This window comes from Raphanus sativus, unplaced genomic scaffold (assembly GCF_000801105.2).
Source record: "Raphanus sativus cultivar WK10039 unplaced genomic scaffold, ASM80110v3 Scaffold2121, whole genome shotgun sequence".
In the NCBI taxonomy this organism is placed as follows: Eukaryota; Viridiplantae; Streptophyta; class Magnoliopsida; order Brassicales; family Brassicaceae; genus Raphanus; species Raphanus sativus.
This window is the reverse complement of record NW_026617430.1, coordinates 1-17,300: the sequence shown is the minus strand read 5'-3', so window position 1 is coordinate 17,300 and position 17,300 is coordinate 1. Positions and strand designations below refer to the sequence as shown.

Below are 17,300 nucleotides of genomic sequence, written 5' to 3'. Positions count from 1 at the left end.
TACGAATATATACCATTAAGTTAGCCAAAAATCTTCCGAATAAATAGTAAATCTCACCAACCCAAAAAAATGAATTAAAAATATAACAAAGATATTATGTTTAAAATTTAGCTCACTAGATCGGATATAAATCTGTTCATTTCAGGTATGAGTTCTTCGAGTTCTCAACATTTGAATCTAAGTAGGTATTTGATTTTTTTTGTCCGGATCGATTTTTTTTTGGTTCTGGATCATTCTAACTTTTTTATATTATAAATCTTAAATAATATACAACATGTATATAAAATATGTAAATCAAAAGATAAATCCGCGCGGACGCGCGGATCATGACCTAGTACAGTGTTTAATCCAGAGACATCACTAGTGAGATCTTATTAACTGAATATAAGTGGAAGTTAACGTAGTATATCCAATAATGTCCTAATAAGATAATTATCACGAAACTCAATTGAAAAAGTAGATATGTCAAAGCTTAGAGATCATAAAATATAGTGATCTTTTGGAAAGTTATGGGATTCGGTTCAGTCTCATAATAATCCAAAAAAATTGATTATCACTGACCAAGACTTGGGAGAGTGATGTTATAAATAGTTGGATACAATAATGATGAGTTACAGTCAGGGGCGGAGGCAGTTAACATCTGGTTACTTAAAAAAAAAATTGTTTTGTTCAAAGAAAAATTTGTATTGACCCTAAAAAAAAGTAAAATTTGACCCCACAAAAATAATTAGTAAACATTAAAGATAAAATTTAATCAAACAACTAAAATATTTATATTTTTTTCTTCAAAACTTTAGATTTATATTAGTTTTAGTCTCATTTTTTCTATAATTACAGAAAATTATAACTCCAATATATATAAAAAAAAATTTTTGACTCCGGTACAAAATTTTTCTGGCCCGCTACTGGTTACAATGGAGAAGAATAAGCTTAAGAGATGAAAGAAGGAAAAACAGGAAACTGACTGATAAGTTTCTTGGACTTCCACTTAAAACCAATTGGCAATTAGTGGTGTGACCCAAGTCTCTTATATATTACTCATGTCCCATTCTATTTTCAATGTGGATCTTTATCCCAACACCCTCCCTCGAGATAATGGTGCGTATAACCATTAATCTCGCGAATCCATCATACCCCTCTGAGACAATGCTTGTATTCTCTAGCAATCTCGGAGAACTGAGCCTTCTCTGGCCTCAGTTAATGGGTGATCGGGCCACTGGTCCGGGCCGGATTAAAAGGATCAGGGTGTGGCCGGCTCTGATACCATGATAAGTTTCTTGGGCTTCCACTTAAAACCATTGACAATTAGTGGTGTGACCCAAGTCCTTATAATGTCCCTCACATATATCCGATGTGGATCTTCTCTCCAATACTGACCCCACGAAGACCCTCAAACAGACAAAAGGTTTGGCCGATCAAGACACCCACTATGCATACGAATACGATAGATACTTGTATGTAAATGTAGAAATGAATGTGAATATATTTGCAAAATTGGACAAGAGAAGAACAAGAGCATGTTATGATAATGAAGGACCTCCCCACCTGCATTCAATGTTTGTCTTACTCTCTTTACTCTCTTATTATCTTTCTAATACTGCCTACATATACTCCTTCCATATTCTCTTCTTTTACACTTAAAACACACATTTCAAACTAGATTTTATTCCTGCTCTCATCTCTCTTTACTAAAGAACATAAATATAAGTATTTGAAGAAGAAAAAAAAAGAGAGGTCATGTCTTTCTCTGTGAGGAGTAGACTCGCGATGTTGTTTGGTATCATTATTTTGCTTTTGTCATCCAATGTTGGATATGCCAGTGCTCGTCGGCTAGGGCTTCACAAGCATCATCACAAGGTTGCTTCTCTCGTACATGGTGGAGGAAAGAGGAGGGTGCTTGGAGGAATCGAGACAGGGGAAGTAGTGGTCATGGATTATCCTCAGCCTCATCGTAAGCCTCCCATCCACAACGAGAAGGCTTAACTACCCGATCCATTCCTCTTATCTATATATAATACTGTTATATTCATATATATATATGCATTCACCATGTTGCTGGTTGTAATGACTCTTGTTCTATACATAATAATATATACGTGACCAACGTTTCTGTCCTCGATTCATCCTTAGAACAAACAAGCTTCACTATATATATATATTTTTTTTTTTTTTGGAATGAATTGCAAAATTTATTCAATCAAAATCATATTTACATCAAGTGCTATTTCTAATGTTTGTGAAAAGAATCAAACAATGAAAAATTTTGAGAAACCAAAAAACAGTCTTCATGTTGATGAACTGCTTTGCATCCTCGTCCCAAACCAAGCTTGCAGACCTTTATCAAGATATCGATGTCCCTTGCCGTGAACTGATAGTAGCCGTAGTCTGATTATTTTATCCACAAACAAGACTAGACTACCTGCATCTCTCGGTTTCTCTCCATATACTATGTATAGCGGCCTGAAAGGTGTATCGGAGAAGATAGTCTTCAGTCTGTGCAAACTGTTTGGTAGAAAGAATCCTTATGAGTTTACTCCAAACTGTTGTAAATTTCTCTCTTATGATCCCTCATACTAGTGCTTTCCAAACTTTTGCCGAATAGGATCCCTCCACTATTTTTCTTCTAATTACAACGTTACATATGGATCTGTCACTTAAGAGCTCTTCACCACAAATTTAGCTTCAAGTAGCTTAAGTAGTAAGTAACTGAGCAGAGCCGGTGAGAGATAAACATTCATCTACGGTCCATAAAATATCGGTTAATGTGTGAAAATCATTCGATCCCTAAACTGACTAAAAATATACGTCCTGATCATTTAATAGTTGTTTCGAACCACATAAATTTCAGGGCCAACAGACAGCATCATCGCAAGTTTGCAACTATACCATTGTCTTTGAGAGGTACACACCCTCATGCAGCTCAAATCTTAAGCTAGCCGTAACACTTCAGCAAATTATAATGGTAAACGGTTTAATTAGGACATGACGAAAATAATATTAAAGTCCAAATATGAAGCATTATTTTACATGCTCTCCAATAAACGATCTTCAAACTCTGTGAATACTTCCAAATAACAATTCACTCTGCCGAAAAAGAAGTGGAATCCATGATTTTATTAGAGAAAAAAAGCAACAAAGCTGATTACCCAAAAGGGAAAACCCATTAATACTGAGTGAGGTCTAAAGATGATTTTGAAAGAATATGATGTGTCACAATAGCACAAATAGTGTGATTGTCTGAAGTGGGCCACTTCCACATAAGGGAAACAAAGATAACATGATCAATGCAGTAGGGTACGAGCCTAAGATTATTTATACACACTCAATAAGATTAACACCATTTAAATCTCTCTGCCTGATTCCAATTACCAACTCTGGTATTGGTAGTTTAAAGAAGGTATCAAACTGCGAAAAAGGAGGTTCTAATTTTCACTATTAATGCGAAAGTACTAAGGCAATGAGGCATGAACTCACAAGAAATGCTCAAGCAACTTAATATCAAATGCAAACAGTGTTAAAATGTACTACACCTCCGTTACAGACTTAGAGAAACAACCCGTTGGGCATTGTAACCTTCCCGGCCTCTGTGACAATTAGGACAGGCAATAGACTGTAATGTCTTGGAAACGCTTGGCAAGCACATGTGTGTGAATGAGAAAACTCTCTGTAATTGTCTATGAATACAAAAGACACCACAAAACTGTTTGTCTAATGGAAGAAAACACAAGTGGGTAGAGGTTAGCCTCATGATACTCCCATGTCTTACACATGTCTAATATGTTATTAATAGCGTGTACAGAGACTGTTGTACCAGAAGTGAGCAAGCACCAAAAGATGATCACCACAATATGACAAATAAGTGGAGGATGCAGAAAAGTCGGTCAGCTTCAAACAGATATTTAATTCTGCCGTGGAAATAACGGTTTGAAAAAAATAAAATTTACCGGTATGCTTGTTGTCCTCATACCTATACATGTTACAGCATTGTGCTCAAACCGAGTCAGTTTAACTGACGTCTCCTCAGAATCAAGTCTTACTACACAAAGATTAGAGAAACTCAACATACTCTATTTTGGTCTAAAGACTCTCACAGTAAACCATCTTCTTGCACTCCTGAGAATCAAGGCCGGTCTTTAGTATAGTGAAACGAAATGTTAATTTAAGTGATTGATATGTATAGATTTTGAGCTCCCTAAGCTGGGAAACAAATATTTGTAAAATCATATAACTCCAAATTCTTGTTTTAAGCCTCACAAATCTCAGCTCGATCCTCCTCCTCACAATTTACTTCAAAACTTACATCAATACTATTAAAACATAAACACAAAGTTAGACCCAATTTGATTCTAGGTGAAATTATTTTTAAAAACTATACCCTATAATTATCATCAATACTATTAAAACATAAACACAAAGTTAGACCCAATTTGATTCTAGGTGAAATTATTTTTAAACTATACCCTATAATAATACAGTTACAACATTATTTTAAGTCTAAGATATATTTATAACAATAACTTCGGTGAAATTATTTATGTAAGATATTAAATTGATAATTATTAATGACTAATTTATAAGGTAACATTTTTTTATGGTAAGGCTTTAAAATATTTTAATTTGATACCAAATATATTTATATATCAACATTAAACCTTCCTATGTTATTTTATAAATTTCATATGGTCAATTAGAGTGTTTTAAATCGTTTTACATAACATAATATTTTCTATCAAATGTTGAAAATATTATTAATAAAATATGAAACATTAAAATAATTTTTTCACCAATTTAAAATATGTTAAAATATTAACTATTTTATTTCATATTACATCTTTTAAAAATAAAATATTTTTTTCATTTCATTATAATAAGTTATTCACATATGTTTTAATTATAAATATGAAATATTATAATACGGATTAAAATCTAACTCAATGATAAATATTTTTTTATGTATAGCGAGTCAAAATTTTCTGCAGTTTTATTAATTATTTAAAAAATTTAAATATAACATGTACAAAAATTACTTATTTTAAAATTTTTGTAGTTAATAAATCTTAATTAAGGAAAAAAACTGTACCCTATAATAATACAGTTACAACATTATTTCAAGTCTAAGCAATATTTATACACAAACTTTGGTAAATTTTTTTATGGTAAGGTATTAAATTGATAATTACTAAAGTAATGACTGATTTTATTAAGGTAACAATTTTTATGGTGAGACATCAAAATATCTTAATTTAATACCAAATATATTTATATAACAAAACATTAATACAATCTTCTGATGTTATTTTATAAATTTCATATTGGTCAATTAGAGTGATTTTTTTTTTAAATCGTGTACATAACATAATATTTTCTATCAAGGGTTGAAAATATTATTAATAAATCATAAAGTAAGTTGGTTGGAAGGTTGGTTTTGAAATTGAAAATTGTTGGGATTTTGGAAGTTAAACGGAACATTAGAAACATTTTGAGTGTTAAAAAGGATTATTATTGGGATCTATTTAACAAAAAAAAAGAATAAAACAATAAAATAGTTGATTGCACTAAAAACGACGTTTTTTATCCGAATGAAATAAAAGTAGTCTGATGACAAAAAAATAGTCTCTCAATGAAAAAAATGAATTTTGATATAATTTTTTTTTGAAAGTTTTATTATATAATAACTGCGTCTAAATTATTGGGTGAAGATAAAAATTAAAAAAATATGTATAGCCAATCAGAACACAATATTTTAAATATTATTCAGATTTTTAAAAAATACGATAAGCCCAGCCTGTATATTCTACCCAGTCAGGAGGCGACACGTGACAATGCTGGGCCACAAGTTTCTTATTTAAACGGTTACTTTGTAACATGCGTTGAATCCACCTAGATAAACTCAATTTATCAACACCTTCATTGTAAAAGTTTCAACGGTTGAAAATGAGTTTCAACGTCTTCTTTATGGGTGGTTTTATGGTACATCTGTTAGGGTGATTTAGTTGTCAACTTCTAATTGTATTATACTATTATATTTATTCAGATCTTTTTCGAGTTCCCTATAAAAATAGTAAATCCGACGTAACTCAGTGCCCAGTCCCTCGAAGATTCAAGAATAAATTAGTTGATTGTAATGAAAAATGATGTTTTTATGTATCCAAATGAAATGAGAATGTTTCTATTTATAGATAAAAATTAAATTTTGATATAATTTTTATTTTAAAAAAAACTTTATTATATAATAAATGCGTTTGAATTATTGGGTGAAGATAAAAAATCAAAAGAAATCTGCACAGCCAATCAAAACACAATATTTTAAATCATATCTACATCTAAAAGAAATAAGTTTGAATTATTGGGTGAGGAAAAAATCAAAAGAAATCTGCACAACCAATCAGAACACAATATTTAAATCTTATCTAGATTAAAAAAAATTGTGATGATGTACATACACACCCTCACCGTTTCTACCCAATCAGGAGGTGACACGTGGCAGTGCTGCACCACAAAAGAAAATTGACGGTTGAAACCACTTAAATAAACTCAATTTATCAATACCCTCGTTGGAAGGATTTCAAATGTTGAAAAGCAGTTTCAACATTTTCATTGTGAGTGGTCTTCTGGTAAATTTGTAAAGAATAAATTAGTTGTCAACTTTTAATTGTATTATACTATCATTATTATTCAGATCTTTTTCTGAGTCCTTATAAAAACTGTAAACCGGAAGAAACTAAGTGCCTAGTCCCTCAAAGATTCAAGAACAAATAAAAAAATGATAAAGTATTTTATTTGTTTCTCTCTTATCCTCCTCCCTCTCGTCTATAACGTGGAAGGACTTAAAATTGAGCCTAGTCCCTGGAAGCCGATCAAGAATGTAACACTTGGCTACTACTTAGAGATCGGAAGGTTTGCGATTAATGAGCATAACAAGCACACGATGGATATTCTGGCGTTCGAGAATAACGTCCAGGGAAAAGAGCAATACGACAATGGCCTAAGGTATGCTCTGATAATCGCAACGAGGAATAGCGACCATATAGCACATAACTATGAGGCTGTCGTGTTTGAAAGGCATGTTAATCAAGAGAGGGTCCTTGAGTCTTTCAATGAGATATCGATCTAATATAATCTTTTTTATGTAAAAGTTGATCTCGAGAGATTATAATTAATTAATTATATATCAGACTATCAGAAGTATGTTTCTTTGAGAATCAATAAGAGATCTGTTACTTGGAGTTTTGACTTGACCGACGAGGATGTGATGCATTTCCATGCATCCAGACGTAGATATGCAGTAGTTTTGTATCACCACATCATACAAAATAGTTGCTCTTTCCCCAAAGTTAAAATTTTCACGTACACATAATTATCTATTAAGGTTGGGATAGATTGGATATCTGAGAAATTTAAGGTATTCTTGCGATTCGGATTCATCAGATCCATAAGCTTAGTAACTGGATCCATATTCCAGATTTTCTGATATCCATCTAAATATTGTATTATTCGGGAGTGTCTGATCCGGATTCGTAAAAATATTTATTTTTTTCTAAATATTAAATTATAAAATAATACATAATTAAATATGTATACAAGATTATAAATATACATATGTATATAATATTTTTTAAAAAATATATATTATAAAATTAATTTTATGAATAAATATTAATATATCAATTAATTATTAATAAAACTTAAAATTTAATATATTGTATAAATACATATCCAGATATTCGAACCTAAAATTTGAGATATCCAAATCAGGATTCAGTTTTAACAGATCTGAGATTTTATTATCCGGATTAGATTCACATGTTCCGGATATCCTATTTTGGAACAGTTCTGGATTGGATTTCGGATCGGATCCTGGATAATAAATTTTGACGTACTGTCTGTTTTATTTAGAAGTATGCTTTTGCAAATCTTTTTGGTAAAATGACGCTAGTTGAGGTCAAATTACAGAGAAGTTTTGTATTAAATCATGTATTCTTTTGAGGTTTTAAAGAGTTCTTCTTGATACAGTGTATTCTTTCTGACTTCATTCAAAAGAAACTGGAATTGGTCGTAGTAGTAATAAGAAAAAGAAGAGAAAATGAAACTTCATCTTAAGCCGTATCAACACCTTTAGCCTTGTTTTTCCTCCGCCGCAACAGACTAGGTTTGTAGCCAGCCTCAAGCAACTTCTCGACCTCCTCAAACTGAAGTCCTTTTGTCTCAGGCACAAGCAGCCAAATGAAGAAGAGTCCAACCGCAGAAAACCCGGCAAAGAGAAGGAAAGTCCCAGAAGAGCCGAGAGCATGTGTTAGTGAGAGAAAGCTCTCACTCACAATCAGATTAGAGACCCAATTCGAGACCGCGGCTATTCCTCCTCCAATACCTCTATATCTAAGCGGATATATCTCAGAGTTAACAATCCATGGGACAGTACCCATACCTGGTGCATACACCACAATGTAAAGCCCCAAAAACACTATCGCCAAGAATCCAAACTTGCTTGGACATCCATCTTTGAAGTACGTTCTCCCCTTCGAGTGACACCTCGCCTTCATGTCGTCTGATAACACCACGCATGCTCCTGGCGCATACGGCTGCACTCCGCTGGCGCAGAACCCGCATTCGGATCTAAGACACTTCATGCAGTTCCACCCCGAGGGAGGAGCGTTTGGGGTTGCGAGGGGCGCAAACGCTGGACAAGTAGCGTTCGGAGAAAACGTGGTCGACTCCAAAGCATCGATCGTGGGGGCGTGAATGGCCGCTTGTGAGAACACTGTGGCTAAGATGATAAGACACGATATGATCCCAAACATAGAGATGATCATCAGCTTCCTTCTACCGTACCGATCCACAAACATCATGCTCACAATCGAACCAACCGCGTTCAGACCCGACGTTACGAGAGACAAAGCCATCGCCGTACTGTTGGACGCGTAACCAGCGAACTGCACAATGGAAGGACTATAATACATCACAGTGTTGATCCCAACGAACTGCTGCGCCACCTGGACAGTAACACCAGCCGCGAGTCCACGTCGGACGACAGGGTTCGCGAATGCTCCTTTGATTTTGGCGCCAAAACTATCTCCAATAACGGCCTCGTCCGCCTTCTCCGCCTCCACAGACTCTTTCAACGCCTCCATCTCCGCCTCCACCTCCTCCGCCGGGTAGATCCTCTCGAGGATCGCTCTCGACTCCGCAACCCTGTCTTTTCTGTAAAGCCACCGCGGAGACTCCGGTAAAGACAGCATCAGCACAAACTGAACTATCGCCGGAACACCCGCAACTCCCAACATCCACCTCCACGTTCCTTTAGTCTGTTAAACCGGAAGTAATTTAAATAAACCGGAAACTGATAAACTAATAACCAATAACCAATGAACAAAACCATTTATCTTAATAAGTTTAAAAGCGTTACGTTTACTTACATGGACAAAGGCGAGATTGATGAGGTAAGAGAAGAACTGTCCCCCGGTGATGAGAAGACCGTTGGTACTAACTAGCGCTCCCCTGATCCTCGCCGGAGAAGCTTCCGATATGTAAAGCGGCGACGTCATCGACGCCATACCGACGCCGAACCCGACGAAGATCCTTCCGACGATGATCACCCACGGAGCCGGAGCAAACGCCATGACGGCCGCTCCGATCAGGAAAAGCACGTCGGCGATCAGGATCGACGTCCTCCGGCCGAACCTGTCGTTGATCCAGCCTCCGACGGCTGCTCCGACGATGGCTCCGGCCACCGCCATGCTGACGATCGTCGACTGGAGCCATGTTTTCCTGTCGACTTCGTCGAAATCCTCTTTGATGAAGAGAAGAGCGCCGGAGATGACGCCGGTGTCGTAGCCGAAGAGGAGACCTCCGATTCCGGCGGAGAGAGCGAGGCGCATGATGTAAGGGGTTTTCCATGTCGTCCTCCAGCACTCTGTGAACTCTGTTTTGTCTGCTTTGGCTATTCCTCCTTCCACCATCTTTTTTGTCTGAAACTCTCTCTGTTTAGTTTATCTCACAGTGTAATAAAAAAAAGAAGAAGAAGAGATTCTCTCACGCTCGATGCCTGCGAACGAAACTAAAAAATGTTAGATAATATATACAGAGATATACACGAATAATCGAATCTTGAATTTTCCATACAGTAAAAGCTTTTGAGATTTTTATTTCCTTTTTCCAATTCAAACACGTTATAATCATCAAAGCGAAAATCATCATCTGAAGTTTGAATAAATTTGTCGAGTCTCACCAATTGTTCACAGAAAAGAATAATGTTACGGTGTTGACTGTTGTTGAGTGAGATGAGAGGATCCTATGATAGAAGAATAGAAGATGATGAGATGAATTAGATAAGATTCTCGTAACTAATAGTCTAGTTAAGTGGGAGATGAGATGAATTGGATAAGATTCTCTTAACTAATAGTCTAGTTAAGTGGGGCCCACATAGACTAATCTCCGTTGACTATATATCTCGTGTAATAAATGTTGGGACGGGTAGGCCCTAATTTCACGAGATTCTTTCAAAAAATACAAAAAAAAGGTAAATCTTAAAAACGTTGATTATCGTTACATTTTCTGGAAATGTTAATATTTTGTTGACCCTGCTAGAAGGTTATGCAACTCAATTTATTTTGCAGTGGATTTGATTATTGGATCTGATTTCTGTTTCTGTTTCAAGAGACTACCACAAGATATTTTTCTGAATAAAATTTTCAGTTAATTATTTATGGTTGCAAATCCTAAAAAAACTGAAATTATATACAATTTTTTTCGTCCTAAATATAATTAGTAAATAAGTTATTTTATCCAACTTACATCAGCCAGATGATTTACCAAGCAGCTGAAATTTACCTGGTCAATGTAACAGTTGAGTCTTCAAAATCTCAGTCGTTGTTTTAATAAAAAAGAAAAAATCCCGAAAAGATGATTAGTGTTTCAAACCAAATAATTACTGTTCAAGTCTTGATGTATATATAGAGAAGACACTAAGGTTAAAATTGCTAAGTTTAGAAGATAGAAAGAGACAGTTTAATGGTAAAAGAAGTGGTCTAATATCCAGTAAATAAGGATTAATTTTAGCTACACATGTGGGATAAGAACAATTCACTGGAAAATGGTCATGTTTAGTGGTTGTGTTTTCCTCTCAATTTCCCTTGGTTAAATTTCTTTCCTCAAGCTGTCTAGTGTTAGTTAGAAACTGTAATAGTTTGCCTATTACTGGCATATTAACAACACAAGTCAATACTCAAAAATTCAAGTTGAAAAAAGAATGTCTTCGCACGGAGCAATGACGTGAGACATTGAATTTCAGTTATCCACAAAGTATCATTTGAGCTCACTTCTGCTAAATTAACCTTCACTACTACAATAAAACACGTTCATCATCTTGGTAATAAGGCACTATACTAAGTTACTAACCTTCACTATTTATATCTTTATATTGTTAGGTTCAAATCCACAGAACAATACTTTTAGTTCCAACAGAACACAACTATTTACTTGCATATATAATAAAAGGAGAAAAAAGGAAAATATTGTCAAGAGTGGGATTTGAACCCACGCCCTTTCGGACCCGCACCTGAAGCGGGCGCCTTAGACCAACTCGGCCATCTTGACATTTGATAATCTGTGCCACAAATATTTATATTGAAATAAAACTTAGAACATAATAGGAAGGGTTCACGATCACGTTTGCTCTGTTCCGACAAGATGGGAAGTGAAGTAGTGATATCATTATTTCATTAAAAAAATAACAATGAGAAGACTGTCTTGAACTTAATCGTTGAACTTCAGGTTTCCTTTTCTTGCAAAGATGGGGGCCTCCCATGGTTAACTGACTCATCAGAAATTTGACTGTGATTATCTCTTATGAGAGTCGCAAAGTCTGAAACTTCCCTTTCAGAGATCAACGTTTGGTTCACCTGTAACTTGTTCCAGCTTTCAGGTGGAGCATTAGGGAAAGAAAGAAACATCACCTGGATAACACATTACAGGGTCTGTGTGTTACAAGGAGATTGAAAGAAGCTCTTGGCCTATTACGGTGCAGCGGGGTTACAAGTTGAGCACACAAGTATGCTCTCGTAGGAATGCATGATGCAAGGGAAGGATCAGATAAAGTACAAGAAAAACCGGATACAAGCTCAAAAGGTTCTTGTAAGGTTACAGTCTCCAAGTGAGTTTTTCAAAGTCAAGTAGTTAATACTTTAAAAAACCTTATCGTGAGGGGGATCTTCAAACAGCTAGGATTCACTTTCCGCAGAACGCAATGATATTCGTTAAAAGGGGTCTCAAACAAGAAGGGCTTTATATGTATCTATGATATATAAAGAGCTGTTTTTAAGTCTAACACCGGAGTGGAGTCAACAGCCTTGTTGATAGGTACTTTAACTGCAGCAGTGTCTCTCTGATGGGCAAAGTGCTTGATCTGTACATGGACCTAAATGACGTCTGGTTATGGGTTTCACGGACAAGTTTCAGATGAAGGAAGAAGTTTGTAGCACAAATTCTGTTACGTTTTGGTGGTTATAAATGCATATAGCCATGGCAGTTCAGTTGACAGGTACTTGTATGAAAAGAAATTGGGTTGTCATCTTGAGTCATTGTTTGGATGGATATAAGAAATTTATTGATTATAGTTTATGGGTTTAGCTGAAGAATGTGAATTTGATTTTGGAAATTTCAAGAGGTTCGTAAGAGAACCGTTATAGCTCCAATCATGGGGACAGATTAAAAAGCTAAAGTATTTGTAACATAAATTCAAAGTGTTAATTGATTCATCATCAAATATATGTGAGGGGGAACTAGGAGATGACTCAGTGGTGGCTAGTGATAATTAGGTTCGATTCTGCCAGCAAGTGACTTCAGCTGAACTCAGAATAGGGAGCATTATATCCTCATCGTCATCTCCAAACCCCTACTCGCTCAATTTCAAAACCAAATAATTTTTTTGATATAGATGTGAAAAAATTAGTGATTGGTAAAACAAAACCCCAAATTAAAACAAAAGAATCAAACAGTTAAACTAAAATCTATTTGCAATGACAAAATGTTCAAATCAACAAATGAAAACTTTAAGCAATATATACAAATGTTAAGTAAGAGAGGCTCAGAAGAAATATGGTAAGAGAAATTCTCAGCACTGATTAAATCAGAGTGGTCCATGACTATCTCGATTTACTCATCACTGCCTCACAAATTTTTTGTTATAAAATAGAGAAGAAACTGATCGGGAACATAAGATAAACAGTTAAAATAAGATGATTTTTTTTGTAATCTGCGTGACTATTTATATTGATGACGGCTTAAGCCCCAATCTGTTATTTGGACAGATAATTCGAATTTTGCCCCTAGACTCTACCTAGCCCAAAAATACAGCCAATAAATAGTAAAATATAAATTGCTTTCATTGAGAGTTGAACTCAAGACCTCCCGCTTACTAAACGGGTGCTCTAACCAACTGAGCTATGAAAGCTAGACGTTTACTAATTTTAAAGTTAAAGAACTAAACGTTTCTTCAACCTTTGGTGGCCATGATGTAAGTAAGAACATGACTTGGTGCAACAACTCATGTAAGTCATGATTGTTGAAATCTGTGTTTACTAAAACTAAATGGGAAAGGTAAAGTATGAAAAGTTGTGTATACCAAATCTGTTTTCATCAATTATCCTATTAAACTTTTACTTTCGCATATGCTGATCTTGGTTTCCTTGATTTATTTGAATTTAGAACTGTTAGTTTTATATATATTCCACAAAACTTAATCTTATAAATGTCAGCAATATCCATTTTTTCTGTGATTTGTTCTTAGCAAATCTAAGTCAGAAATTGAACATTCATGTGTAGTATCTCTCAAATTTGAAGACGTACATATCAGTTCACGTGCAGATACATATATACATACAACCAAATCAAAACTGTTTATACTACAAGTGTTTTTTTTTTCTTTTGGTTGAGTCCTTTGTGATATATTAGTGGTACTTGTTTTGTTGCAAACTTCAACACTGAAATAAGCTTTGAAATTGCCTTACCATATTCATATTTCTATTTTTGCGTTACCAGTAAAAAATGATATATGTTTTGGATAGGAAACGGCTACGACAAAAACAAAAATTTTGTATAAAATGTAGTGTATTCCCAGTTGTATTGTAAAACAAAATTGGTAAGCTTCAAAGATATGTCTCCAAAAAGATAATGTGTTCGCTTTTACAAACACGCTAACATATATGATAATGAGGCTGGCGTTCAAGTTTGTGAACTCGACTGAAGCAGGGGCCCTGTTGACACAAAGAAGAAGACAAGCAGCTTGTAAATTATATAGAATGGAAGATTTGTGGCGGGAGAGTAATCATCAATCTCAACCTTCTCTTAAATAATTTACAAGTTATCTAACGAACCTTGTGTTGGTGAGTTTTGAGACAACAACCCCTCCTGCTGGCCCTTTGATCTCACCAGTCGTTTCACTCGACTCAGACGTAGCCCACTTGACATTGCACCTGTCCACCATTTCCAACAAATCGAATAAAGAACTCTCTAAAAACATATGTATACATGTGAGTTAGCTTAGCCATATAGCTTAATTACATCTTGTCATTGCGTTTGTTGCACCAGAACTGCTGCTTGCCTCTGCACCAGTATTACTCCACTTTCTCAGTGTCCTCGCCAGATGTTTCACACGGCTGAGTCGTATAGTCCCCACCAGTTTACCGAACTCCTCCACTGATATTCCCACACCTACACAACACACATACACATCATACACTTTCACACTAACCTATATAAATCCCTTAGTTGTGAGAGACTCACTCTGATCAGAATCAAACAAGGAAGGGACAGTACTACTGTCACCGGAATGAAGAGGCGAGATGACTGCAGCTAACTGGCTCCCTTCTCCGGTGATCTCTTGGATCTGAGAGCCGATGCGGCTTACCTCAGCTCTCTGCCTTCGTAGCTGGTAGTTCTTGCGGCGCCGAGCCAAATGCCTTTCCCTCTCGTCTTGGCTCATAGATTGTCTTCTCTCTCTGTCTCTTAGACGCCGCCTTTCCATCTCCTTCTCCTTCCTGCTTTTCCTCGATTCGTCTCTCTCTTCCTCCATTCTATATTATCACTCGCAGCAGCTACTCAAACAAATAATACAACGAGAGATCGTGATAAAGAAAACGGATCCAACATTTACATTTGCATGTGCAACAAACCCTAGGCGAATACTACTTGACAAACACGTTACGTAACAGACGAGCCGTGATTTCGCGAAATCAAGAAACGAATCTTATAACCAAGAGAGACTATCATTGTAAAGAAAGCATACAAAGACGCAGGCACTCGCGCGAAGCTGTGACGAGAGTGGATCCGAACTATACGAAGACGTTATATATTGTGGGTGACTGATTCCAACATTGACATAGGAAACGAGAAACCGATTCTAGAACTGACCTGAACATACGACGGCGATCAAGGGAATGAAGAGGAGGAGGAGGATTCGACGAACGTTTCTCCCTACAAAATAATTTCCTCTAAGACTATAAATTTTCTATTAATTCGATATAACCGCTATATCATATAACTCTGATTTATATGACCTTCCATATCACATCTTATTTGCTTTATATACCCCTATAGCTGCATTCCATTTTAGTTACTTGCTTGTTCATTTTTTTTCCTACTTTTTACAATAAAGCGGGTTTTCTCTTGACATATTAATAAGAGTATTTTACTTTTTATTGAAAAGAAATATATTTATGTTTTAACCATATCTTAAAGATGAAAAATACAATATTTCGCTTTTCTTGCAAGTAAACTAAAATTGCCGTCGGCAAATGTGTTAATAATGTAGCTACCAATAGATAGAAGTACAACCGAACTCATATTCATAGAAGAGTGGTAGTGGGATTCGATTCCCAAGGAGATAATGATAGGCATTCTTTTCCGTAATATAAGGTCAATAGGATTGTAAGTTGAAAGATGGCGATTAAACTCTAGCGAAGAGCAATATGAAAAGTTAAGATAAAGGGCAGGTCTTATATTGAGTTATGTTTAGAATTTTCTGAGTTTAATAAATCGGATTTCAATTTCACTGATTTTAATTGATGATATTTTAATTTAAATTAGTTGAGTTCATATATACAGTTATTATTGAACATATATGTCATAGCCTCCTCATAGGCTTATGACCATCACTTAACTTCATGTACTATCATTTCACTATAAAGGTAGGCATGCACAACGCAAAACCCGCATTGAAAACCATAAGAGCCAATAGCACATGTCATTCACAGAATTAGATATAGTAACTAGTCACATTGGTGAGTAGTAAGTTGAACCAAAGAAACAAGAGTCATGACATGTAAGAAGAATCCAAACACTAGGAGGTGGAGAGAAGAACTAAAGGAAAAAGAAGGTTTTGTTTATCCACAGAAAGGTCTCGGACACAATATCACTCGTTGAATACATCCTGTGAAGAAGCTTCACAACAACTAACCAAATCCAAACAAACCACATGTGAAGAACTCTTCTTATACTCTAAACAAAATGCCAATGCTAATAAAGGTAACTATTTTTCATCACATACAAACAACAACTAACTACCCCCAGTAGAGCAAGTGAATTCACACCTAAGAATGTCAAGAGAGATGCCGAAAGCTAGCTTACCCGCAGAACCCAAAAGGATATCAAATCAAGGCAGAGACTGAAAAACTCCAATATTGACTTCCTAGGCAAAGCTAGTGAGCATCAATACCAAGAACTGAGGCATAATCTGTGTGAGAGACTCAAGTGCAGCTTCTCCCTAGTTCATCAGTCCCTCTGCAACCTAATACTTACACAAACCACGCTAAACAAGCTCCTACAAGATTAGTCTAAATGCAGCAGTAAAGAACCCTCATTGCAACATCACAACCGTGTTCATACATTTCCGAGAAAGCTCTGTTTTTTTTTTTNAATTATTAACCGTAAGTCATCATAACAGATAAACAGAGGCAAATGTGTCCTCAAAACAGCAAAGAAAAATCGATCCAATTACATGAAAGGATTCGAAGGACCCAGGAAAAACCCTAGAAGATTCAATTGAAGGAACCACCAGCACCACGCTTCTGCTTCTGGTCACTAGCGACCTCGCCTTCGTTAGGGAAAAATCCCATGAGTCGACCCGCGGAGTTCTGGTAAGCGTACATGAAACCACCCATGACTCCGATCAATCCTCCCGTCACCATCGACGGTCCCTTGATCCCTGGTTTTATCCCTACACATCCCCCAAACCCACCGTATACACACCCATATCAGGACAATGAAAATGCAAAAGTAGTTTCGAGAGAGAGAGAGAGAGAGAGAGA

The 17,300-nt window shown here is 35.8% G+C and overlaps 3 protein-coding genes, 4 non-coding genes and 1 pseudogene across 11 annotated transcripts; 2 read left to right on the top strand and 6 right to left on the bottom strand.

The window, feature by feature from the left end:
• Positions 1 to 1,554: 1,554 nt before the first annotated feature.
• LOC108853129 (protein GOLVEN 1-like) lies at positions 1,555 to 2,116 on the top strand (annotated as a pseudogene).
• Positions 2,117 to 6,763: 4,647 nt separating this feature from the next.
• Positions 6,764 to 7,114, top strand: LOC130505248 (cysteine proteinase inhibitor 4-like). The gene has a single exon (XM_056999853.1). The coding sequence runs from the start codon at positions 6,764 to 6,766 to the stop codon at positions 7,112 to 7,114; it is 351 nt and encodes a 116-aa protein (XP_056855833.1).
• An 844-nt stretch (positions 7,115 to 7,958) lies between these two features.
• Positions 7,959 to 10,375, bottom strand: LOC108855897 (inositol transporter 4-like). The gene is made up of 3 exons (XM_056999854.1): positions 10,226 to 10,375; positions 9,414 to 10,042; positions 7,959 to 9,302 (listed from the first exon to the last, which is right to left on the bottom strand). The coding sequence occupies exons 2-3, from the start codon at positions 9,954 to 9,956 to the stop codon at positions 8,097 to 8,099; spliced, it is 1,749 nt and encodes a 582-aa protein (XP_056855834.1). The 5' UTR covers positions 9,957 to 10,042; positions 10,226 to 10,375; the 3' UTR covers positions 7,959 to 8,096.
• Positions 10,376 to 11,511: 1,136 nt separating this feature from the next.
• On the bottom strand, positions 11,512 to 11,592 carry TRNAL-CAG (transfer RNA leucine (anticodon CAG)). Its single transcript has one exon. It is a non-coding gene; the product is annotated as a tRNA-Leu (tRNA).
• Positions 11,593 to 12,784: 1,192 nt separating this feature from the next.
• LOC130505249 (small nucleolar RNA R30/Z108) lies at positions 12,785 to 12,883 on the bottom strand. The gene has a single exon (XR_008941596.1). It is a non-coding gene; the product is annotated as a small nucleolar RNA R30/Z108 (small nucleolar RNA).
• Positions 12,884 to 13,077: 194 nt separating this feature from the next.
• Positions 13,078 to 13,165, bottom strand: LOC130505250 (small nucleolar RNA Z221/R21b). The gene has a single exon (XR_008941597.1). It is a non-coding gene; the product is annotated as a small nucleolar RNA Z221/R21b (small nucleolar RNA).
• Positions 13,166 to 13,373: 208 nt separating this feature from the next.
• TRNAT-AGU (transfer RNA threonine (anticodon AGU)) lies at positions 13,374 to 13,447 on the bottom strand. The gene has a single exon. It is a non-coding gene; the product is annotated as a tRNA-Thr (tRNA).
• Positions 13,448 to 14,071: 624 nt separating this feature from the next.
• LOC108853292 (uncharacterized) lies at positions 14,072 to 15,552 on the bottom strand. 5 transcript variants are annotated; one of them, XM_056999851.1, is made up of 6 exons: positions 15,406 to 15,538; positions 15,281 to 15,326; positions 14,779 to 15,089; positions 14,557 to 14,706; positions 14,370 to 14,468; positions 14,072 to 14,249 (listed from the first exon to the last, which is right to left on the bottom strand). In XM_056999851.1, the coding sequence occupies exons 3-6, from the start codon at positions 15,065 to 15,067 to the stop codon at positions 14,218 to 14,220; spliced, it is 570 nt and encodes a 189-aa protein (XP_056855831.1). In that variant the 5' UTR covers positions 15,068 to 15,089; positions 15,281 to 15,326; positions 15,406 to 15,538; the 3' UTR covers positions 14,072 to 14,217. The 5 variants fall into 5 exon arrangements, with proteins under 5 accessions (XP_056855831.1, XP_018482221.1, XP_018482220.1 ...); XM_018626719.2 differs by lacking the exon at positions 15,281 to 15,326 and having other exon boundaries at positions 15,406 to 15,552; XM_018626718.2 differs by lacking the exon at positions 15,281 to 15,326 and having other exon boundaries at positions 14,779 to 15,068; positions 15,406 to 15,551.
• Between the last annotated feature and the right edge of the window lie 1,748 nt (positions 15,553 to 17,300).

Bases quoted from the DNA above. Each gene is read 5' to 3' on its own strand.
- LOC130505248 (XM_056999853.1), top strand. From the start codon at position 6,764: ATGATAAAGTATTTTATTTGTTTCTCTCTTATCCTCCTCCCTCTCGTC.
- LOC108855897 (XM_056999854.1), bottom strand. From the start codon at position 9,956: ATGGTGGAAGGAGGAATAGCCAAAGCAGACAAAACAGAGTTCACAGAG. The intron at 9,303-9,413 runs GTAAGTAAACGT...CCGGTTTAACAG, and splicing joins TCAATCTCGCCTTTGTCCAT to ACTAAAGGAACGTGGAGGTG.
- LOC108853292 (XM_018626718.2), bottom strand. The intron at 14,469-14,556 runs GTAATTAAGCTA...AATGGTGGACAG, and splicing joins AACAAACGCAATGACAAGAT to GTGCAATGTCAAGTGGGCTA. The intron at 14,250-14,369 runs GTTCGTTAGATA...TTGTGTCAACAG, and splicing joins TCAAAACTCACCAACACAAG to GGCCCCTGCTTCAGTCGAGT.